We start from the raw sequence: 21,125 nt of genomic DNA, 5'->3' as shown, positions 1-21,125 counted from the left end.
AATATGTAATGGAACGCCCTCTGTAGCACTTGCAGAATTCATCAACTACTTCACAAGATAGAACCCAGTTCAAGTTCCCAATGTCTGATATGTGTTGTTGCAGGTATGCTGTTTAGTAATATTTTATGACACCTCCTGCTATTTAAAAAGTTTTAGAGTAATGCTGCTAAGCACAATAAATATGATACTGTACCAGCTGTGCCCTTTCATCTGGCATTCATTTTATTAACAAATTCAACTGGGTAATGCACTTTCAGAAGCTGTTTGCGGATTTGCACTTCTTTTGGTGAAGTAACCGCTCACCCTGTATTGGATGATGGCCCACCTCTTGATGTGGCAGGCTGAATGTAAAATTTGTTGAAATTATAGGCAAGTGTTCCACTTGCTTGTAAGGTATCCCCATGCGCACTGCAGTTGTATCTGTATTAATTTATCATAGTCTTTCGTATACTTCTATATGAGGCACTTAGTCAAAGATTTCGCCAATGAGATAGATGTGTATACCAAATAAATGAATAAGAGACAATTCTAAAGAGACACAGTTGACTGCAAATTAGACAAAATCTACATTCAGGAGGAGGAGTCCGCAACAATTTTGGTATACATATATTAATTCAGCCAAGCAAAAGCTTCTAATTTTTTAGGCTTGGCTGTTCACAGGAGAGCTACTTACTCTGTAGCTGGAGAGCTACCAGTTGCTCATGAGCTCCTCATTGAAGAAACCTGATTTATACCAGTTGTTACCACCTTTGGGTGACTACTAGAAAACCCAGGCAAATACACAGTTGTATTTCTCCAACTACTGGTAAAATCCCAGAAGTCCTATCTCAAAGACACTTCTGAACTGGTTATTTAAGCACAACTTATCCTCAGAGGTTCACGTTAATCTTTGTACCCAGAATGCCTAACTCCTGTACACCACAGTCCTCCATCAAGGCAGTATAGACAGTGTGGAATGGTTTCTCTTGAACTATGAAACGCCGGATGTCTATCTGCCTTATTATTTAAAATTGCAACATTACGTATTATTCTGTAGCGTTATCCTGATAAAAAATTTGGAGACATATGTCAACAACACTTAAGCATCCAAAAATCAGTTTTACTGCTTATATAGATGAGCAGAATTTATACAAATAATCACCAAATAGAAACAAGTATATTTACTAAACCCACTAACAAACAATTTGTTAGCTTTCAGAGTTTCCACAAAGAATCCCTGAAAGCCAGGTTAAATAATTATGGTGGGTGTGAAAACCAAGAAACAGATATGCACCAAATTTCAAGAAGGCGGCTATCCTAATAAGTGGCTGCTTTGGAGTTTGGCTGAGATGCATCGATGATCTAGTACCCTCTCTACCAAATCCTTGGTCCGCCCGATCTAGGAATGGGCAGGCCACCAGTATTTTGAAGACGGAGCCTACTCCAGCACCTTACCTGCTGGAGTTGGGTTGTCAGAGATAAGCCATGCAACTTAATGCACAGTTTGGAGTGGGTGGCGGGATGGCTTTTTTCTTTCTTTGGTCAGTCACCGACAGGTAAAACATGCTGGTGAGGACAGTTAAAATAATAAATAGGACTCCCTTGCCATGGGAGAAAACTTCAATGTTTTAGGGCCAATTGGTTTTACATTTTTCAAAAACAAATTTCTGCTTCGAGAGTTTGTTTTTGAAAAATGTAAAACTTTGGAAAAGTTTGATGGCTGACTGTTATACTTGTCCACCAACTGCAGGAACTGCAGTGACAGTGGTTCTTGCTCATGTATAGCGATGTCCATGGAGCTGACGAACATCTCTAAATTTGGTGGAAGGGATGTTCGTCAGGGCTTAATCTCCTTGACTGACAGCTTGTCCACCAAACTCTAGATATTACAACTGGCAAAAAAAGTGTTGATCAACAGAAATTATGTTTTAAAACATGGCCAATAATCAAGCTCATTTTTTTGGGAAAAGGATGTTTGCATATCAAAGAAGTGTGAATTTAATGGAAACAGTTTGCAAACAATTCAAAATCATAAAGATGGAACAATACCTTGCCACAGTTGTGGTCATTGTAATGGCATCTTACAAAGCAATTATATAGTCTACCTTTACTCTTGGAAGAAGTTAACAATGCATGACCGATATTCCTGCGACTGTGCCAGCTGTGTCCACTCGTTAAAATACCCTTTTTTTTTGTTTTGTTTTTTGGGTTATAAACTTTTATTAACATTCAAGCATTCATACACAGCAGTGTGCCTACAACCGTACAAGGCCGGCAGCGATACACATATATTGTCTTATTTGGAGGTACATGAGTTACGAACATTGAGAGGGTAATCGGGATCAACCATCAAAGATGCAATACAGTAGCAATACTTTTATATCAGATCTTGGCTATAGGAGAGCAGCATAGGAGGGATAGTCGACGGCAAGACAGTTCATGGCATAGTGCAATTTACAGATCATAGCAGCATAATAGGAATCAGGGGAGTAAAGCTAGTATACACCACATGACCTAGAAGGATCTCCTACCAGGGGAGAGATTACAAACAGATGATACATTAGAGTGGCTAAGGTGTAAGGCACGGCATCATGGCACTGGATAGATCTTAATAGGCATTGATCTAGGCATTCAGCACATCTTCAGTGGTGTATGGTCATTTCGACGATACGCAGTTTCCAGAACTCAATCCTCACATCTGACAAGCCAATAGCAGTGCGAATACCCAGCATTCCATCCCTTCCATCACAGTTCGAGAAATGGTATACGAGATCAAGCCAGCTAAGCTGTCTGTGGTGTTTCGCCAGTGTCAGTGTCTCCCTCCCCTTGCGATGCTTTGGCGAGAAGGTAATTCTGTAGAGGACCCCATATGTCCGCCGGTCTCGAGTTCAGAGGTAACAGTTCCGAAAATACTCCATACTGTTCCTGACAGTATAACATGTCATGCAACCAATCTTTAAATTTAGGAGCTCGGCCCCGACCCCACCTACATGCCAGGTGTCTCCTTGCCAACAACAGCGCCACATCAGTATACTTCCTAACCGTCCGCGCTATCTGCGCAGTATAGCCTAGTAGGAACACCATCGGATCTAAGGTCAGCGCAGCACCTATCATGTGGGAGATACCCTCGCAGACCCGCGACCAGTATTCCTGTACTTGCGAGCAGGTCCATGCTAAATGGAAGAAGTCCGCCCCTTCCTGTCCACATCGCTCACACCTGTCCGAATCGGCTAGTCCGAACCGAAACTTTCTAGCAGGAGTGAAGTACAACCTATGGAGGAACTTGTAATGTATGAGTTTGAGGCGACAGCTAGACATTACCGCTCCTGACAAGTCACAACAGTACTCCCATTGTACCTCTGTGATATCACTACCAAAATCCGATGTCCAATGTGCCCTAGCCGTACTCTCCACTACTGGTAGTTCTTCCCGTATGCACTTATATATTTTGGATACTAGATGTGCTCCATCAGAGCTGTTCAGCACAATTGTAAGCGGGGCTACACTAGGGGGTTCATGAGGATAATCAGGTAATAAGGCTCTCAGGCCTTCTCTGAGCCGTAGGTAATAGAATAATTCTAGAGGGTTATGTGCGCATTCTCCAAAGAAATCATCTCGAGATCGGAACTTCCCATCGCGGAATAGATCCCCCCACACCCATATTCTTAACCGTCTACACATTCGTTGAAATCCTACCTCTTGAAGGAGCGCCATCTGTGGATGATAGGAGAATGGCATACGAGCTGTATACAATAACGGGGTTTGTAGTCGTCTCCCTATTTTTTGCCACTCCTCTATCGTACAGGACACTGTGTTAGAGTGCATCTCAAGTGCGGTTGCGGAGGCATGCACCACTCCAACCAGTGGCAGCGGGTGAGCTATCCAGTCCTCCGCTGCCACCTGCGGCATGAAAGCAGTAGGTCGTATCCAATTATATAGGTAGTGCGCCTGAGCACTCAGATAGTATACCTCGAAGTCGGGGACATCGAAGCCTCCCACCCGGTAGGGCTGTGTCATTACCGCCCAGCGGAGTCGAGCCTGCCTTCCCCCCCCACACCAGTCGAATAAGTTCAGAGCGTAAGGTTTTAAAGAAGAATGCACCTGGGTGATAAGGAATATTGAGGAACAGATATAGGAAGCGCGGTAAGACCACCATTTTTATGAGGGAAATTCTCGCCGCCATCGACAGGGGTAATTTGATCCAACGAGTCACTGAGTCCATTAACTTGGTGATAGCCACTCCGTAGTTCATCCGCAACGTATCTCCCTTGTCTCTCAATATTTGTATCCCCAGGTAGCGCAGTTCCGAGGTACACCACTCGAGTGGGTAATCTAGTGGGAATTCGGAGACGGCCGGCGTCAGAGGGAAGAGTTGGGATTTGCCCCAGTTAATAGAGATACCGGAAAGGCCTCCGAAAGCAACGAATTCCCGCAATAGCGCATTTAGATTAGCGTGGGGATCCTTAACGTAAAGAGTGACATCGTCGGCGTATAACGAGATTGAGAGTTGGCGTTGAAAGCAATTGAAGGCACTGGGTTTGTGAAGTTGTCGAATTCGACATGCCAGCGGCTCTATCGCCACAGCGAAAAGTAATGGGGAGAGGGGGCACCCCTGTCGGGTTCCCCTCGTTATTGCGAAAGCGGCAGTCAGCTGGCCATTTGCAAGCACTCTTGCCGTTGGAGACGTGTAGAGCAACCGTACCCAATCTACAAAGATAGGGGGGAACCCCATCCTCTGCAAAACCGCGAAGAGGAATCCCCACTCCACAGAATCAAATGCTTTTGATGCATCTAAAAAAACCGCGGCAAGGGGGATCTCGGGGTGAACCGTTTGAATCAGGGAGAAGACTGTGCGGAGATTGTGTGAGGTTGATCTCGTGGGGACAAAACCGGATTGATCTGGCAAGATGAGTGTGGTCATAAGTAAGGAAAGTCTGGTCGCGAGCACCTTCGCCAGAATTTTGGCGTCGCAGTTCAAAAGCGACAGTGGGCGATACGAGTCACAGTGTGCGGCATTCTTCCCAGGTTTAAGTAATGATGTGATGATAACTTCTCGCATAGATCTCGGGAGCACCCCCACTTCCAATGCATCAGTAAATATCTCCCTTAGCACCGGTGCCATGATCTCCACATAGCATTTATAAAACTCCGCGGGGAGACCATCATGACCCGGCGCTTTCCCGTTGCTCAAAGACATAATAGCATCCCGCACCTCATCCAACTCAAGTGGTGCCCCCAGGAACTGTCTGTGGACATCGCTTATCCAGCAAAGTGCTATATCCCACAGATAGCCATCCAGGTCAAATTCCCCAGCTGCCCGCGATGTATACAGTTGTTTATAGTGTGCCTGGAGTGTGTTGAGAATACCAGCATTATCTCTGTGTACCTCTCCATCTGCTGTGGTGAGCTCCAAGATAGTGCTCGAGCCCCGTGCCACCCTCACTGCCATGGAGAGCGCTCTTCCCGGTCTCCCTCCCTCATTGTAAGCACGGGCTCGCCAGTATTTCCCCTTGAATCGTATCTCTCTCTGCGCCTCCGCCTCGTACTCTGATAACTTAGCTCTGAATGCGCTCTGCGCTTCTCCATCAATCCCCTGTGACATGCAGTTCTCTAAAGCCCTCAGTTCCTCCTCCAACCTGCAGAGTGTTCGCTGTATGTCTCTCAGTACCCCAGAGCTCTTAGCAATACACCATCCCCGCACCGTATTCTTAAATGCCTCCCACACTGTTTCTACACTATCCACCGTATCTTTGTTTCGGGGAAAGAATTCTTCTATGTCGGTCCTAAGTTCTTCACAGAAGACAGTATCTACCAGAATGCTGGGATGTAATCGCCAAGGCGGGCGTGGTTTATGAAAACCGGGCATATCTAAAGACATGAGAACGGGGCAGTGGTAGGAATGTGTTCTAGGTAAATGTTGAGAAATCAGAACATTCGGTGCCAGATTCAGGGAAACGAAGATGTAATCGATTCTAGCCCATGTGCCTGTGTAGGATGTGAAGTGTGTGCCTTCCAGTAAATCAGGATGTAAATGTCTCCAACTATCAATCAACCCTCCCTCTTCAACTATCCCCCCGAGGGAATCTCTCGCCTTGATATGATATGTTGAGCATCCATCTGCTCTGTCCAAGCTCGGGTGTAGGGCTACATTAAAGTCTCCGCCCCAGATCAGATACCTGGAGCCCACATCCATTATACCTCCCCAGAGCCGGGTGAAAAAATGGGGGTCATCAACATTGGGAGCGTAACAATTGGCAATGGTAATCGTCTCCCCACCCAACCTCCCCCAGATAATAACATATCTTCCCTCTTTATCAGCTAGTTGCCCCTGCAGTGTAAATGGGAGAGCTAGGTGTATAAGAATGGCAGTGCCCCTGGCATATGAGGAGTAGTTTGAAAAAACCCTCACGCCTGCCCATCTCGTGCCGAATGCGGAATCTGTTGATGGGGGAATATGAGTCTCCTGTAGCATAACCACCTGCACATTATGCCTATCCCAATACGCCAACAATTGTCTACGCTTACGTGCATCTTTCAGACCACGCACATTCCAGGATATGAAATTACATCGGTTAACAGTCCCCGCACCTGTATGGGTATGTTTGGCCTCGCTTTAATAGAGTGCGTTGCATCCTCCATAACTTCCATGTATCACTAGCAATAGTCCTTCTCACATTCCTTAAGTATATGACTGTGACAGTTTTCTTGTGTATCTCACCCTCATACAATTCACGCAACAACCATGCATTCCCCCAGTCCCCCCCCACCTCCCACAGAGGCATCCCCAACTTGCCAGTGCCACCTCCCTCCCTTCCCCACCCCAAGTCCCTCAACAACCAGGGATGATAACACTCCCTACAACAACAACAATAACCGCATGGGTAATGCCCGTTAGGGACCATTCCAGGTGGCGACACAACAACCCCTCTTCTCCTTCAGCTGCCAATGGCAGATCCCACCTAGCTAGAGGGAGAGAGGGGGGTACCTGGCGATGCGGCTCAGATTCAGCGTTTCTCAGGTCTTAGCCCTCGCCCATCTTATAGTTAAGGAGAAATGGAGGGCCGCAACCACAGCCACTACCACCCTGTGAGCCCCACATCAGTACTCACGTACAGGAACCATAGCGATATCTAGTGGTTTAAGATCAGTGAGGTCATTGTTCTTCGTCTTCCAGCTGGTCATTTCTGCGATCAAGTTCATCCACCTCCTCTCTATGCTGGTGCGCTGACCGTTTAACTTGCTTGATGAATTCCTCAACTTGTTGTGGCTTCGTGAAAAACTTTTGGCGCGCTTGATAAGTGATACGCAGTCTAGCCGGATAAAGTAATGCGTTGTCAATTTGCAGGGTACGAAGCTTTGCTTTAACATCCAAAAACTTGCGCCGCTCTTCCTGTACCATGGGCGTGAAGTCAGGATAGATTGTAAATTCATTACCATCACAGACGAGCTTGTTGGAGGATCGAGCCGCCCGTAACGCTGTGTCTCTATCCCTATAGTTTAACAGACGGGCTATGATAGGCCTCTGCTTCATGCCCGGTTTGGGTACCGGTCCCAGGGACCTGTGCGCCCTTTCCACTATAAATTGGGGGGAGAACGCTTCCGATCCCACTGCATTCATCAGTAGTCGTTCCACATACTCCTCCATTTTACCCACGTTGGTGGACTCCGGAATTCCTACTATGCGTATGTTATTACGCCGGCTTCTCGCTTCCAAATCCTCATTCTTAGCCGCTATGGTGCGCAATAAGTTATCCATTCGTGTGAGACGTGTTGTATGCTGTCCGGAGGTGTCCTCGACATCCGAAACCCGCTGTTCCACCTCCTTCAACCTTCCCTCGTGGACCTCCAATTTGTGGACTACAGCATCCATACGGGACGACATTCTGTCCACCTTGTCCGCAATGGTCGCGAATCCCTGGCGCATCTCACGAAGGAGTTCTTGGACATCCGTGGAGGTAGTCGCCTGGCTATCAGGAGGATTGCTAGCCTCTATCTGCTTCTGAGATTCCGGGCTGGTGCGATTCGCCTTCTTTGCGGTATCAAATGTGAGCTTCGGTTGCCGCGTATCAGGACGACCCATCTTAGCAGCTCAGTAGTGGCGGGTGAACCTGATCGCGAAGTGGAGGATAGCAAGGGTCATTTCGTATGTGCAATCCCGCTGTCCAGTAAATCCCACCTGGGAGTCCTCACCGTCTAGTCGAGCGCCGGTATGGAGCAGCACTTGCGTGAGTGGGGGGGGTGCGGGCAGCAGGTATATGCGGACGTTTGTCGCCGCTAATGGGCACAGCACGCCCCTCGGAGTTAGACCTGAGAGCCTGCCGGGAGGACCGCGGTGCAGCCGTCCCACTGTACAACACCGATAAGCACTCCAACAAAGTTGCAGCTGTCGCAGGATAATTGCTCGCCGTGCAGGAGCGCAATCCAGACGGGGGTAGTAAGCAGACCCCCCAGCCGGATGGTATATATGTAGGCGTGAGGTCTCCGGGACTTATGGAGCAGGCACCTCAGTTTTGTGATGCGTCTGAGCACCCCCCTGTTGCATACGTCTCAAAGAATGAAGCAGTCCAGTATCCCCCAAGTGATCAGTACAGTGTGCGTATGTCCCACGCAATATCAGGTTGGGAGGGTTATGCTACCATTATTGCCTGCAGCCCCCGGCTTCCAGTCAGCGGCACTCGCCCTCCAGTGCACGCAATCAAATGTAGGATGAGGTACAATGGAAGGAATGGCGGACTCCCCAGCCGGTGGTAATGCCTCCGGTATTCTCCAATATTGCACAGTTGAAGTGCCCAGCGGGTTGGTCTAGGCACTGATGGCAGGTAAAGCGGGGTTTCCGGAGGGTCTGACGGCAGCGGGGCCCCTTTCCCGAAATGGCCGCCACTCTCGATGGGGAGATAGCAGGGTAACGGTCGCGCTCCGCGGAGTCAGGCTGAGGCAGGCCAGCAGAGAGGCAATCAAAGCACTGAAAATACCTCGATGGATAGGAGGGTCAGGGTAGCGCCTTCTCCGCAGTCAGAGCACCACCGCGAGGAGAGAACCGGGTCCGCTGTCCTTCGCCGCCGTCTTTCTGCAGCCCTCCGAGGATTTCGCTCCTTTCAGGGCCCAGCTGGCGTCAGCAAATCCCCGACCTCGCGTCCGCAGGCAAGCCGGCCGGACGCGCTGGAACCTCCGGCAGCAGAAGGCGCTGAACACAAGAATGCCTCCACCAGCCTCAGACAGCAGCCGATCCGCTCCAAATTTACACCGGAGCCGCCGTGTGGTCCCCTGAGCAGATGAGGGCGATTTCAGCCCGATCTGTCGCCGATAAAAGGATCGATTATCGGATTATTGTCGCCAGGATGTGAGAGCCTTACAAAAAGGCTTCCATTCACAAGTGCGCCACCTAGCGCCCCCCCACTCGTTAAAATACCCTTATGTAAAAATATATGTGTGATAAACTGTGAATAACATTGAAATGTGTTTAAACAAACCTATAAGCAGCATGAGACTATATAAAAAATGGGAAATTGTTACTACCAACGCACTTTAATTAAATGGGACACAATATAAGTCAATTAGAATATCATATTTTGGAACAAGTTGAAAAAAGATCAGATTGTAATAACAGATACTTCATGCAAAGAGAAATTGATTGGATTAGGCGTCACAGCAATCACACCAGAAGCCTCAATTACATTGAAAAGGCTTGTGTCTTTGATTACACATTTGACAAAAAACTCTTTTGAATCCATTTTCACAGAGTAAACTTCACATATGTGTGTGGATCTACTGGTGCCAGATATACTGCTTCCCTCGTAACAGCAAGATCTGTGCATTAATGTTTTCAAAGTACCAGTGTTCATAACAATAGAGCAACCTTACAACCCCATTGTTTTCTATAAGCGCTCAAGTGTACTTTCTGTTAATCACCATAATAGTTTAGTAATCCTTGTGCAATTTTTAACAAAACCACACAATGATTGTTATTTTTAAATCCAGCCTAAAGCACCAGTTCGGGGTGAGGGAGGGCACAGGAAAAAGGTTACTGTCCCCCAATTGTTGTGGTTGAGCTTGATTGAAGCTGGTGTCCTCTGGTCCACCATGCTATGGTTCTGCAAAGTACAACCCTTTCCACACTTGACTTTCAGGGTGGTTAAGTCAAGCAGTCAAACGCTTTTTAGGGAGGTAGAGTTGAGGCAAGAACTCGGCAATCAACCAACAGACACAATAACTTCAATGTCCAGTCCACTGCCTGAAATCTTTAAGAAAAGAAACACATTTTTAATCAAACTTCAGGACTGAAAACTGCACAATTCAATCCAGTATTCGGAACTTCCAGCTAATATGTTGTGTCGTTTGGGTGTGTTGCTCTTTGGTTTAGCACGGCAAATAGAAGGTAGAGTAAACTTTATAAGTCCCAGACTGTATTGTTGTCCGTGCATAAATATTGTTGAATGATTTTTGTGTAAAGAAAGGAGAAAATTAAAGACAAGAAAGATGTCTCATAATATCCTGCCATGTAAAAGTATCCATTGGAGGCTTGCTCAAGTTGAGGGTTGTAATTATTGTGATGAACAGAGTGGAGTACAATCCCATAAGGAGTGCACCACGTCTATGGTGCCTGTGTGTCTCCTCCTTGTGTTATGGATCTACTCTTTTTTTTGCACCTGATTACATGCAATTATTCAAACGCATTTAAGAATAAACAACAAAACAGTTTAACACATAACATTTATATGTTTTGGAATCTTTCGAGTTCTACCTTCAAGACCATATTAGCTGGTGGACTTCCACCCATGATGTAAAAGGTGACATTGTATTTTATGGAACAGAGCACAACAAACAAATTGAAACTTAAACAATTTTGGATGATTTCACTTCTTCAAAAAAGTTAATCCCCAATGTGAGAGCCTCTCAAGAATTATGTGATCAGCTAAATGCATTTTTTAGTGATAAATCATTTCCATTCAGAACAGTATTACACCTTTTACTGCTGTTAAAATGCCTGGAGACTAAATCGGACGCTAATGGTCCTACTCTTACCAGCTTCCTTGACATTTGGGAGGATAAATGAAGAGAACTATTCAATAGGGTGAGATTAGGTTTTCCTAAGTATCCTTGCCTACCAACCAGTTTAAAACGAATGGCTATTGTAATAAATACCCCAGTATTATTATTATTTCACAAATCGCTTTTGGTTGGGATCTGTGCTGAAGGCCCTTAAGCATGCAGAAGTGATTCCCCTGCTGAAGAAGGGAGGTGATCCGACGGTTTTGAAAAAATACTGTCCAATCTTGTTACTTTCTTTTGCAGCCAAAATAATGGAAGCATATGTTGCTCAAGTGTTGTGCAGATTCTTACAGACATCTGTCTTCCTTCACCCTCTGTACCGTGAGCGGATCTAAACCCTGCTTGCAAAATCAGTGATCACAGCAGTTGTGGACGAATTTAGACGAGAAGAGGACCATGGAAAGAACATGGCCTTTGTTCTTTCAGATCTTTCTGCTCCCTTTGAAACGTTTATCATACAATTTTGAGTGACAGTTTAACAGAGGCAGGGGTGCAAGGCAAGTCCATTGAGTGGGTCAAGTCTTTTCTTTTTTGGAAGTTCCAAAACGATCAGACTTGAATGTGTCACTTCACTTGTATAACTTGTACATGAAACCACTAATAGTGGCACTTATAACATCAGGCTGTTGCGTTGCTGGATAATACCCCGGCATCACATGAGAAGTTTCAAAGCACTATGCGATTCATTGTTAGCTGGATGGCTAGAAATCAGCTGAAGTTAAATTCTAATATGAAGAAATTGTCTTGTTGAATAACCGGACTAACTTTTGGAGTGCTAAATTCTGGCCCATAGATCTTGGCCCACCACCTACTCCAGTTGCCTCTGCTAAGATTCTCATGGTAGTGATTGACAGACCTCGCAAGAAAACCCCAAATAGGAGCTTTGGTGCCAAAATGCTTATTTTTACAAAAACCTTTGGGGTAGATTGCACAAGTGTTGCCTTTTGAAGCAAAGAAGTTTATTGTAACTTAAGCTAATTATTCTAGACCTGATTATGCCAATTCTGTCTTTAAATATGGCCCATGTCAAATATTTCCCATAAATTAAATTGTTTCATGGGAGTTCTTAAGGAACAAGATATTTTTATTCAAATTTACAAATAAACTTACTTTCCCAAAAACAGTATTGTAAATGAAATTCAGGGCTCTGCCTATCTAGTTGCAAATTGTTTTTTTGTTTTTTTTAAAGTTGAATATGGGTGGGGATTTTGCGAAATTATATGAGAATAATAAACTGTGGGTACGGAAAAATTTAGCCTATACATGGTCTTCGGACATGGGAACAACACTTCCAATTTAAGCATGGCTATAAATCTGCAAGTTCACTTTTTCCTTTTTTTAAATAGGCAAGTTGATATAAATGCAACTATTTAGTATTGGATCTTATATTAAAAACCCGAAAAATTGCATACATGTAAACATCAATTCTGGTGGATACTTCCATCTGCAGATTCCACACCTTTAGAACAAGCCCAGGTGTCAGACTAGATCCGGAATCTTCAAAGCAACGAGGTCCCCAGTATATGGGACTGGACTCTCTTTGTGCTGGAAGTGATGTCCAGTGATGCCACCGAGGCCATATAGTACCCGCCTTGGTGTACCAATTTCAGTTTACTTTTTTCTGTACCTTCGACACGGATCTGAAGCTTTACTTCTGGGGAAGAAAGTACCTTACCAACACTTTTCTCTAAAAGCACTTTCAAATGTCTTATTCACAAAAGTCTGTGTCCAAAACCTTTAGAGATTGCGAGGGACAGATGTCCATCACAGACCACCATGCCATCTGTTTGTGCTGTATTGGGGCTGACCGTGACAACATGTCCTATTCTTAATGTATCAGTATGAATCCCAAGGCCATTAAAGAGTGGGAGGCTTAACTTGTCATGCCTTTATGGCCTGTGCAAAAGATTACCTGCGGCACTGTAAACGCTCCCATTGTTGCCAGCAGGAAGAAGCTAAAGCACAAGAAAAGGGGAAAAAAACTGGATAGTGGGAGGTCCCCAGTCATTTTCCATCTCCAACAAGACTCTTGTTCTCATAGCTCGTCTTTATCACCACAGAGAATTTTAAGTACCGCACTGCTCCCCCTGTGGAACTGGCTCCAGATCGACCTCCAGTGTCACCCTCTCCTCAGCCACCCACCCTGGCTCTTCCCAGCTCGTGGTGGCAGGAGCGAACTAGGCAGCATTTCTCAATTATGTAGGCAATCTTCATGAACATGTTGATGCTGTCCGGTGCACCATTGGGTCCAGTGGAACCACATCGTTTTCCACTCTTTATGCGGGGCTGTTCCTTTGGAGTGGTGCTGTACTGCTTCAATCCTGCAGTTCCCTTCATGGATCCTCCTCCGATGCTGTGGACGGTGCCTATTCCACCACCTGCTCCTCCTCTGGCCCCAGATACAGCGCCATCAGCACCACAGCTAAACATTGAGCCCCGAGTTCACTCTCGCCTAGGGTCACAGAAACTCCTCGAAAGGAAGCATATGGAGATTTTTGGAACTGACTGATCCAGTGTAGTTCTGCCTTGAAAGTGATCCAGGTCAAGATCCCCTGGATTTCCAGGGCCTGTTGTCTGGTAGTGGATTCCACACATCACCTACTCTCGTCATGGACTACCCAACTGAGCCCCTACACCGTGGGTTGTTTCCCAACATAGTGATGCTAAAGCGTGCTGAGTTTTAGACCTTCTACTACCTACCACTGAGGCTAAAACTAATGTCCTCCCTGAGGTGGTTCTCCTTTTTTCAGCCTTGTCAGAGTCACATCTCCCTTACAGCTGCAAAGCAATCGAAGTTGAAAGTGCCTGGCTGGAAAACATAACATCTCGCTTTCACCACTTTCCCATTCGGTGACATTCCTTCCTCATATACAACTATATCCACCTTCCACCCCATTGTAGATGTAGTGCTGTCAATCTTTTCGATTCCCTATTGCTTTTCGCGTTTATTTTTTGCTTGAAAGTGAGGCATTCCCTTAACACTTGAACCACAAAAAGAAACCCTTGGGTCTATGGAAACTACTACCTTAGCATCATTCTCCCTTCCCCAAATTCCTTAAGTTTGAGGGACCATTGCTTGAAGCTATATACATACTGTAGAGATACACCATTCTTCCAACCCCATCATACACGTTCTTGTCAAATTGATTAGAATTTGGAATCCCTAGATAAGACCTTTCCAAATGTGCTGTTTTGCACAACTATGTTTGTTTGGCACCTGATGGCAACCTACACCTTGTACATTCATTAACATATACAGTTGCACCTCAGATGTGTCAATAGTAGCTCTTTCTTTGTAGTGTAGTTCCACATGTTGGGCGCCATGTAGTGTAGTTCCTATATTCCCAATAGGCTCTGCGCATTGGAATAATATACACTATAGATTTGACATAGGACTGAGGTGAGAATGTCTCTATCGAGTATTCTAAACTTAATTGTGAGTGCCTACTAGCTCAGAGCTCATTAGAAACTTTCTCGAATACACAAGAAGGGATTCGTTTCTGACAACCATATAATCATGACAACTTTGTTTCCCCAAGAACAAAAACGTATCTTCAGAGTCGTGGAAACAATAGATAACTATTTCACTCAGTCAGTCGTGCCTGCTTTGTTTCTACAGAGGTTCAGAGAAAAAAGAGAGACCGGCATTTCAATAAAAGGGCTTTATTGAACAGTCTTCTTTCTCTTGCAAGAGAGGTGAACTGCTACAATCGTTAGACAGAATGCAAAGTATAATGCGTACAGCGTCAATAGTAATATAAAATAATACTGTAATAGCATTGTCTGGTGCTATGACATATAAAAATACATACATAAATAACACAGGCTAAAATACTCAACCGGTGCTTCTAAAATACGCCTACCCCAGTGTACCTAACTTAGGTCTAGTACGAGGGAAGAAGTAAGTGTGGTATTTAGCATAGGTTTAGTTTTGCGAAGAATTGCCAAAGGTTTCTCTAGGTTCTAATCAGCTCCATACCTTAGAATGAGAGAGGTTGGTATCTCTTTCACAGGACTTGATTTCCCAACACCCCGCAAGGGGAGTCAGAAACACTGGAGCTGGATTCTCGGCAGAGGATGACAGCTTCTGATCAGTGCATCAGCTGGAGAGTTGGCTTCCTTCGGCACCTGCTGTAGCGAGCTGCGTCGTACAGGTAGGTAGTCTAACTGCACCGAACCCACTGTGCTTTGTCATAGCAAGTGAAGGTATATTTATACCTTGAAGGTGATTAGGAATGCCAGCTTTGACGTAAAGTCGGGCATATGAACGCCATGAATGAACCCCTAAGGAAAAGATGTTCATGTAAAATAACTGAGTTCTTGGAGAAATCAATATACAAGCAAGGGGAAGTCCTGAACGGCTTAAGAGTCTGGTTTTACAAGAAATCGTTGTGACGTAGATGAACGGATGGAAGTAGCCATGCCTGTATTTGGGGAGCATGGGCTGCGCCTAAATAAGGACTGGATTTCTATGCCTATATAAGGGCAATGCGAATTGTACCTATATAAGGACATGAATCGGGAAATTCAATCTGAATCTAAAATCGAACCCAACATCTTGACTATTAAATTAGACGCTGGAATCTCTGTAATAAGGTCAAGTCACCAGTCAGGCCTCTCCAACTGTACCTTTTCTGCAAACAGCACTCTGGTTGGTTTTTGATGGCAACTTACATCCTACATACTTAAAAGTTATGTTTCATTTGCTGTATGTTCCCCAAATATTTAAAATTGTATTCTAATTCCCCCTGTTTGATGACAGCAACAATTAAGACTACCAATCCCAGTATGCATTTGTAAAGGGATGGTAGGACAAGCTGTTAATATACATGTTCAATGGGGGCTAAGTTTATTATATTATCTTTTACATATGTCTTTACAAGCTCACGCTTCACGAACCTGTGTGAAGGAGTTACAAGCGCTTTTGTGAGCAAAGTTACACAATAGCCCGTCATGACAAACAAAGGAACCTCCACTCTAGATTGGCGCCTCGCCTCAAAATCCCACCATACAAGAAAAAAAATTGGGGACACATCCTTCTCTAGTAAAGCAGCCAAACTGTGGAACTCTTTTCCCCCAAACATAAGATCCACGAATAACTATCTTATCTTCAGGAGATTACTCAAGAGTTGTCTCTTCTCCACATAACCACTATACTCAAACATAAATGTACAGCATATCCCTGTGTATATAAGCATTTATTTGGAATATATATATATATATATACAGGTGTGTGATCAAGAGCACTAGTTGCTCGAAACGCGTCGCCTGAGAGGTTGAAATAAATCTCCCTTACTGCAGCCTGGGGTCCGTGTCTTCATTTGCAGGAGTTTTGCTGGTTTGAAGATTTGGTTTTTCATATATATATATATGTATATATATGTATTCCTTTGTATAAATGTCTATAATAAGTATGTTTATAGATAGATATTCAAGCACTACCCTTTTTCTCACCCTATACCTCTGTGTATCCTCTACCTCCACTTTTTGACTTATTCCAAACCCCATTCTACTAATGTGATCCCCAAAAACCCTTTCTAGACTCTTCCCTCCTCTAAGCCTTTCTAAACCTTCCCCCCTCCACTTCCCCTTTACTCGTCTCAAACCTCCTTCTTCTTCTATGATCTCCAAACAAACACTTTCTAGACCCTTCACTATCCTTTCCTTCCACTATAATGTTCAATCCAACTAACTGGGTCACATGTCCACTGCTCAAATTAATTTCATATTTCCCTGTACTAATTCTCCACTAATCCTTTTTGGGTTCCGGAGTAGCATGCTACTTGCCGAAAAGCACTTAGACGCCTCTTCAGGAGTAGCAAGCTCTACATAAATGCAAACCCTTACCTCTCCTGTCCCTCCACTATCCTTGTCAATCCAACTAACAGACTCACATGTCCACTCCTCAAATGAATCTCATATTTCCCTATGCTAATTCACCACTAATCCTGTTTTGCTTCCGAAGTAGCGAGCTACTTGCCGAAAATGGCTTCGATGCCTCGTCAGGGGTAGTAAGTACTATATAAATGCAATTACAATTGCAGTGATAAACGTTGCACCAATGGACTCATTTCCCAGCAACCTCACAACACGTGACCGGGACGAACTATGATCGCGTGAGAATGCATATCCGGACATAGTGGTTCTGTGTTCAGGTCAATTTATGCCTTTATATAGCCCCCAGCCACTACCTTGGATAGGGTCCTCTTCCCTTCCTTAGTGTAGTGGACGGCCACATCTTTGCTGAACAGGTATGAGCACTAGCGCTGTTGAGCCCGCAGTCAGAGCACAAAAACTCCAAGGAGTTAACACCACTATTACTGGGAACACTTATCAGTAACATGCATTGTTCCACCTCGTAATCCTACATTTCTGTGAGGCGTATATGCTATGCACAGTGGGGTGTCTGTATTGATCGGACCATACTTCTCCTATGCATGACTAGAATCCAATTTCATATATACTCATCAATCTAAATGTGCGCCACTCGTCGTATGCAATAGAAATATGCATTGGTTTGTCCTGGACTTTTGTATATTTACCAAGATGACTTGTGGGATCGCTACTGCCTGCTCCCACAGTAGGTACATCACCTCTCACATACTTTATAAGGTGGGTGCTATGGCACCAGTGCATAGATGCGTGGATCGATATGGTCCGCTCTCGTGCTGGGCATAACCCCCTCTGACATGCTTTCCAAGATGGGGGCTATAATGCCACCTAGTTAAGGCTAGTGCCTTCTTTTCTCATACATCTTGTACTGATATAAATGTTTCTACATACTCTCATACGTTTTCTTTGACATACCTTGAGTTTTTCCCTGTTCCCGCTTTCTAAGGAATTTTTCCCATTTTTTTCTTTCTGCTGTCCTCTCTGATTGTCAAACAGGACAGAGAGCACCCTGAGCCCCATGCCAGGGTGATTTGAGGCACGATTCCCGACACTTGCGGGTAAGCCTTATTCTGAATTACTATTGTTATTTTCAATGGACTGCTCCGCCATTACAGTACGATTGTGGGGCACTGAGCATATGATGGATTGGGGGTGTAAGGCGGGGATTGTCACTCGTTGTTGCGCCCTCTAACCCTACCCAGTGTTTAAATATCTACCTAGCATTTTCTAAAGTTTGTTTTGTCAGAAACTTATCTGGTGGGTATTAATAATATTGTCTCTTAAAAAAAGTACATATGAAAACTGCACATGTTTTTTGCAGGTAACGGCAATTAATCCTTTGTGACACCTGACAGTATCACTGAATGGTTTTGTATATGTTTACGCTGACAAATGTAATTAGTTGTTTTTGAGCACATTGAGCAGCTGCCCTGAGTTTAGGTCCTGAAGACAGCTGCAACACCTTTGTTAAGGATTATAGGCTGAAATATGTCGACCCTTCTTTGACACAAGCGAGTTTAATCTTCCCATGAAGTGCCCTGTTTTTAATTCAACCTCAGCGATGCACCAATAAAGTAATTTCAACCTCAGAGGTGCACCCATAAAGTAATTTGCGGACCTTGTATCTAGTTTTAATTTTCACTTCCATGTTAGATCTGTTGCCCACACCACTCTGAGCTCATCATTTGGGTATTTTCTATACCTTACTCTTGAAAACATCCCTAAGCTCCTCCCTTTCAGAGAGGGGGTTGTAGCCCATGTCGTGACTAGGCATCACAGCACAAGGAGTTTCCCAGCATGCCACTTTTGGTGGGTGAGGGAAACCATCCTTTTAAAAGGATACTCCACTACAGCTAGGATACCAGTTTCCATTGTCCCAATGATTTCTTTTTGTGGTTCATGTGTCTAACCGTTGCAGGTCTCTAAATCTCCTGTGGCCATCTTGTGTGATAGAATTCCCTTCACTCTCACAGTAATGTGATCTATATACTGATGGTCTTGCTCACCTCCATTCCTATTTCCACAGCCTGCTCCCTACACTTTATCCAGTTGTAAAAATGTCTGTCTGGTAATTCCACCCATCACCCTAGCCAGCTTATTGCTCTTTTCCCAGTCACAGCAATCCCTGCCAGAGAAACCCACCCCACTGTGTTCTGCTTTTTTTATCCAGCTGCACATTTTATTTCAAGTTGGAGATCCCTGGTAAACATTCATAGGCACCCCCAGGGCACTGTGATCAATGAGTGGGTTGTCTCATCCATATAAAGCATCTTGTCCCAGTTACAGTGACACCCGTCTGACAGCATCACTCACTTCCTCGATCTCCCTCATAAACTCTGCCATTATTGTATGGCTCACTTTTACAAACTCTTTGTCGTTAACCACCCAGTCATACGTAGCAGCCACACCACATACTGCTCACCTCTCTTCAGTGAGCTGTGTGCAGCCTATTGTTTTGTTTGTGGCCAATGAGTCATATGTCAGAATAGTTCCAAGCAAATGTTTGTATTCCATAGGAAAATCTTGTGACAGAAGGGAGAAGAAAATAACGAGGGTGATGAAGACATGGATGTTCAGGATTATGAGGAAGATCTAGACATCTAAGACATGAGGACTCAACATGTAATTCCTAAAGATCGACTCAGTCACAATATTCCACAGCCTTTCCCTGTCCAAACATGCCTTCATTTTTACCACATTCTGAGTTCAGATCGCTCTGCATGTTCAGATATTACATAGTGGATAGGCTGCATAACCACCCCAAAGATATTGCCACAGCCCTGATTTCAACCAGAATGATCAAGTCAGGGGAATAAATAATGCAGTGAGTATTCTTAATTCCAGCGTCAGACTTCTAACCTTAAACAACGTATGAACTGTTGGATGCTAATTTATGGTGTTTACAGCGGCCCTTAAGCCAATAATCTGTTTCTTTTCACTGCACCTAGTCCTTGTACAATAAACTAGAAATAATTTATTTCCCTCACTCCACAACCCCACCAATGAAGATGAGGAAGTAAACAGATGCAAAGGAATAAATAACGAACAAAACAGCATCAGTTAACATTTGAGCAGTTAGTTTCGCAGCAGTATTTTTTTCCAATATACCTGCACCTGAAAGTCAGAACCATCTGATCAGATTGAAAGCATGCCCTAGGCCAGCCACGTTTTTGCATTGCCTACGATGCTGATGGTTCAGATCCGGCCCAAATATTTGAGTTTCAGAAAAGAAGTTCATTCTAAAAATTGTAGCTATACTTTTTGATGGTACCAATCTGCTGAGATAAACATACTTGTAATTAAGGGATGCAGCACACAAAAGTCGAGCTTCTTTTTCTCCTTACCTTGGTGCTGGAAGCTCATTATCAACTTCACAGAGACCGGTTAAATTTGTCCAATTAAAACAATCACCTTGAATCAGTCGACTATAAACTTGACTAAGGATACCTTTTTTTTATCCCAAAAGTATGAGGGGTATCACAGTCAGGAATACCCACAACCCTCATAAATAACACTTATTTTCCTACACTAAGAAAATATGTATGACCCATGTTCCAGCCTAAGCAGGTGCAACATCCTATTTATGGGTGCTGTACTTTTTTACCTTACCAAAGCCTACCATGTTTGACCCAATTCACAAGATTGTGTTGGTCCATTATGTATTGCTTCTGCTACAAGACACACAATCTTATCGAACATCCTCATCATGGTTTTATTTTCGAAAGCGAATATAAATCACGATGGTGTATGTAGGGAGACCATGACTGCTATGTTTTACCGTAGCAAACAAGGTTTGTTAACATCATTGAACCTTCACCAGAATCAATGAACCAAGGAAACAGACACCTGAGCATTCAGTCATGCTACTGGTACATTTCCTGCCTTTGTCCAAATATTAAATTGCAGGCAGCCTCTCCAGGGACTTGAATCAGTTCCGCGAATGTTACAAGATGAAGAGTTCATGCATTACTAATTTCAAAATTGGGAGATATCTCAACTAGGCTTATTTCCATCTTTTTGAAAATACATAATGCCCAAGTCTTGGTTCGAGGTACCCCGAACTAAACTCAGTAGAGAAAGCTGTTTCAGTGGCACAGTACAGAGGATATTCCTACTCTATTTCACTACGCTTTTTTTACCATTCCTATTATTACCACACACTTAAGAAAACACTTTTTTTCTTTTTTTTAAATCAGAGTTTTACA

The 21,125-nt window shown here is 44.3% G+C and overlaps 1 protein-coding gene across 4 annotated transcripts in view; it reads left to right on the top strand.

Annotated features, from left to right (window-relative positions):
• Nucleotides 1-21,125, top strand: part of LOC144772688 (uncharacterized) — a 554,957-nt gene that overhangs the window by 519,953 nt on the left and 13,879 nt on the right. The window contains exon 7 of one of the 4 annotated variants that reach the window (XM_078657158.1): nucleotides 17,917-17,978. The exons of the other annotated variants lie outside the window; for them this stretch is intronic. Coding sequence (XP_078513284.1) covers nucleotides 17,917-17,950 — 34 coding nt within the window. The 3' untranslated portion in view covers nucleotides 17,951-17,978. The remainder of the gene's footprint in view (nucleotides 1-17,916; nucleotides 17,979-21,125) is intronic. 4 annotated transcript variants of the gene reach the window in all.

Source organism: Lissotriton helveticus, chromosome 8 (genome assembly GCF_964261635.1).
Source record: "Lissotriton helveticus chromosome 8, aLisHel1.1, whole genome shotgun sequence".
Lineage (NCBI taxonomy): Eukaryota > Metazoa > Chordata > Amphibia > Caudata > Salamandridae > Lissotriton > Lissotriton helveticus.
This window is presented reverse-complemented; position numbering and strand designations above follow the sequence as displayed.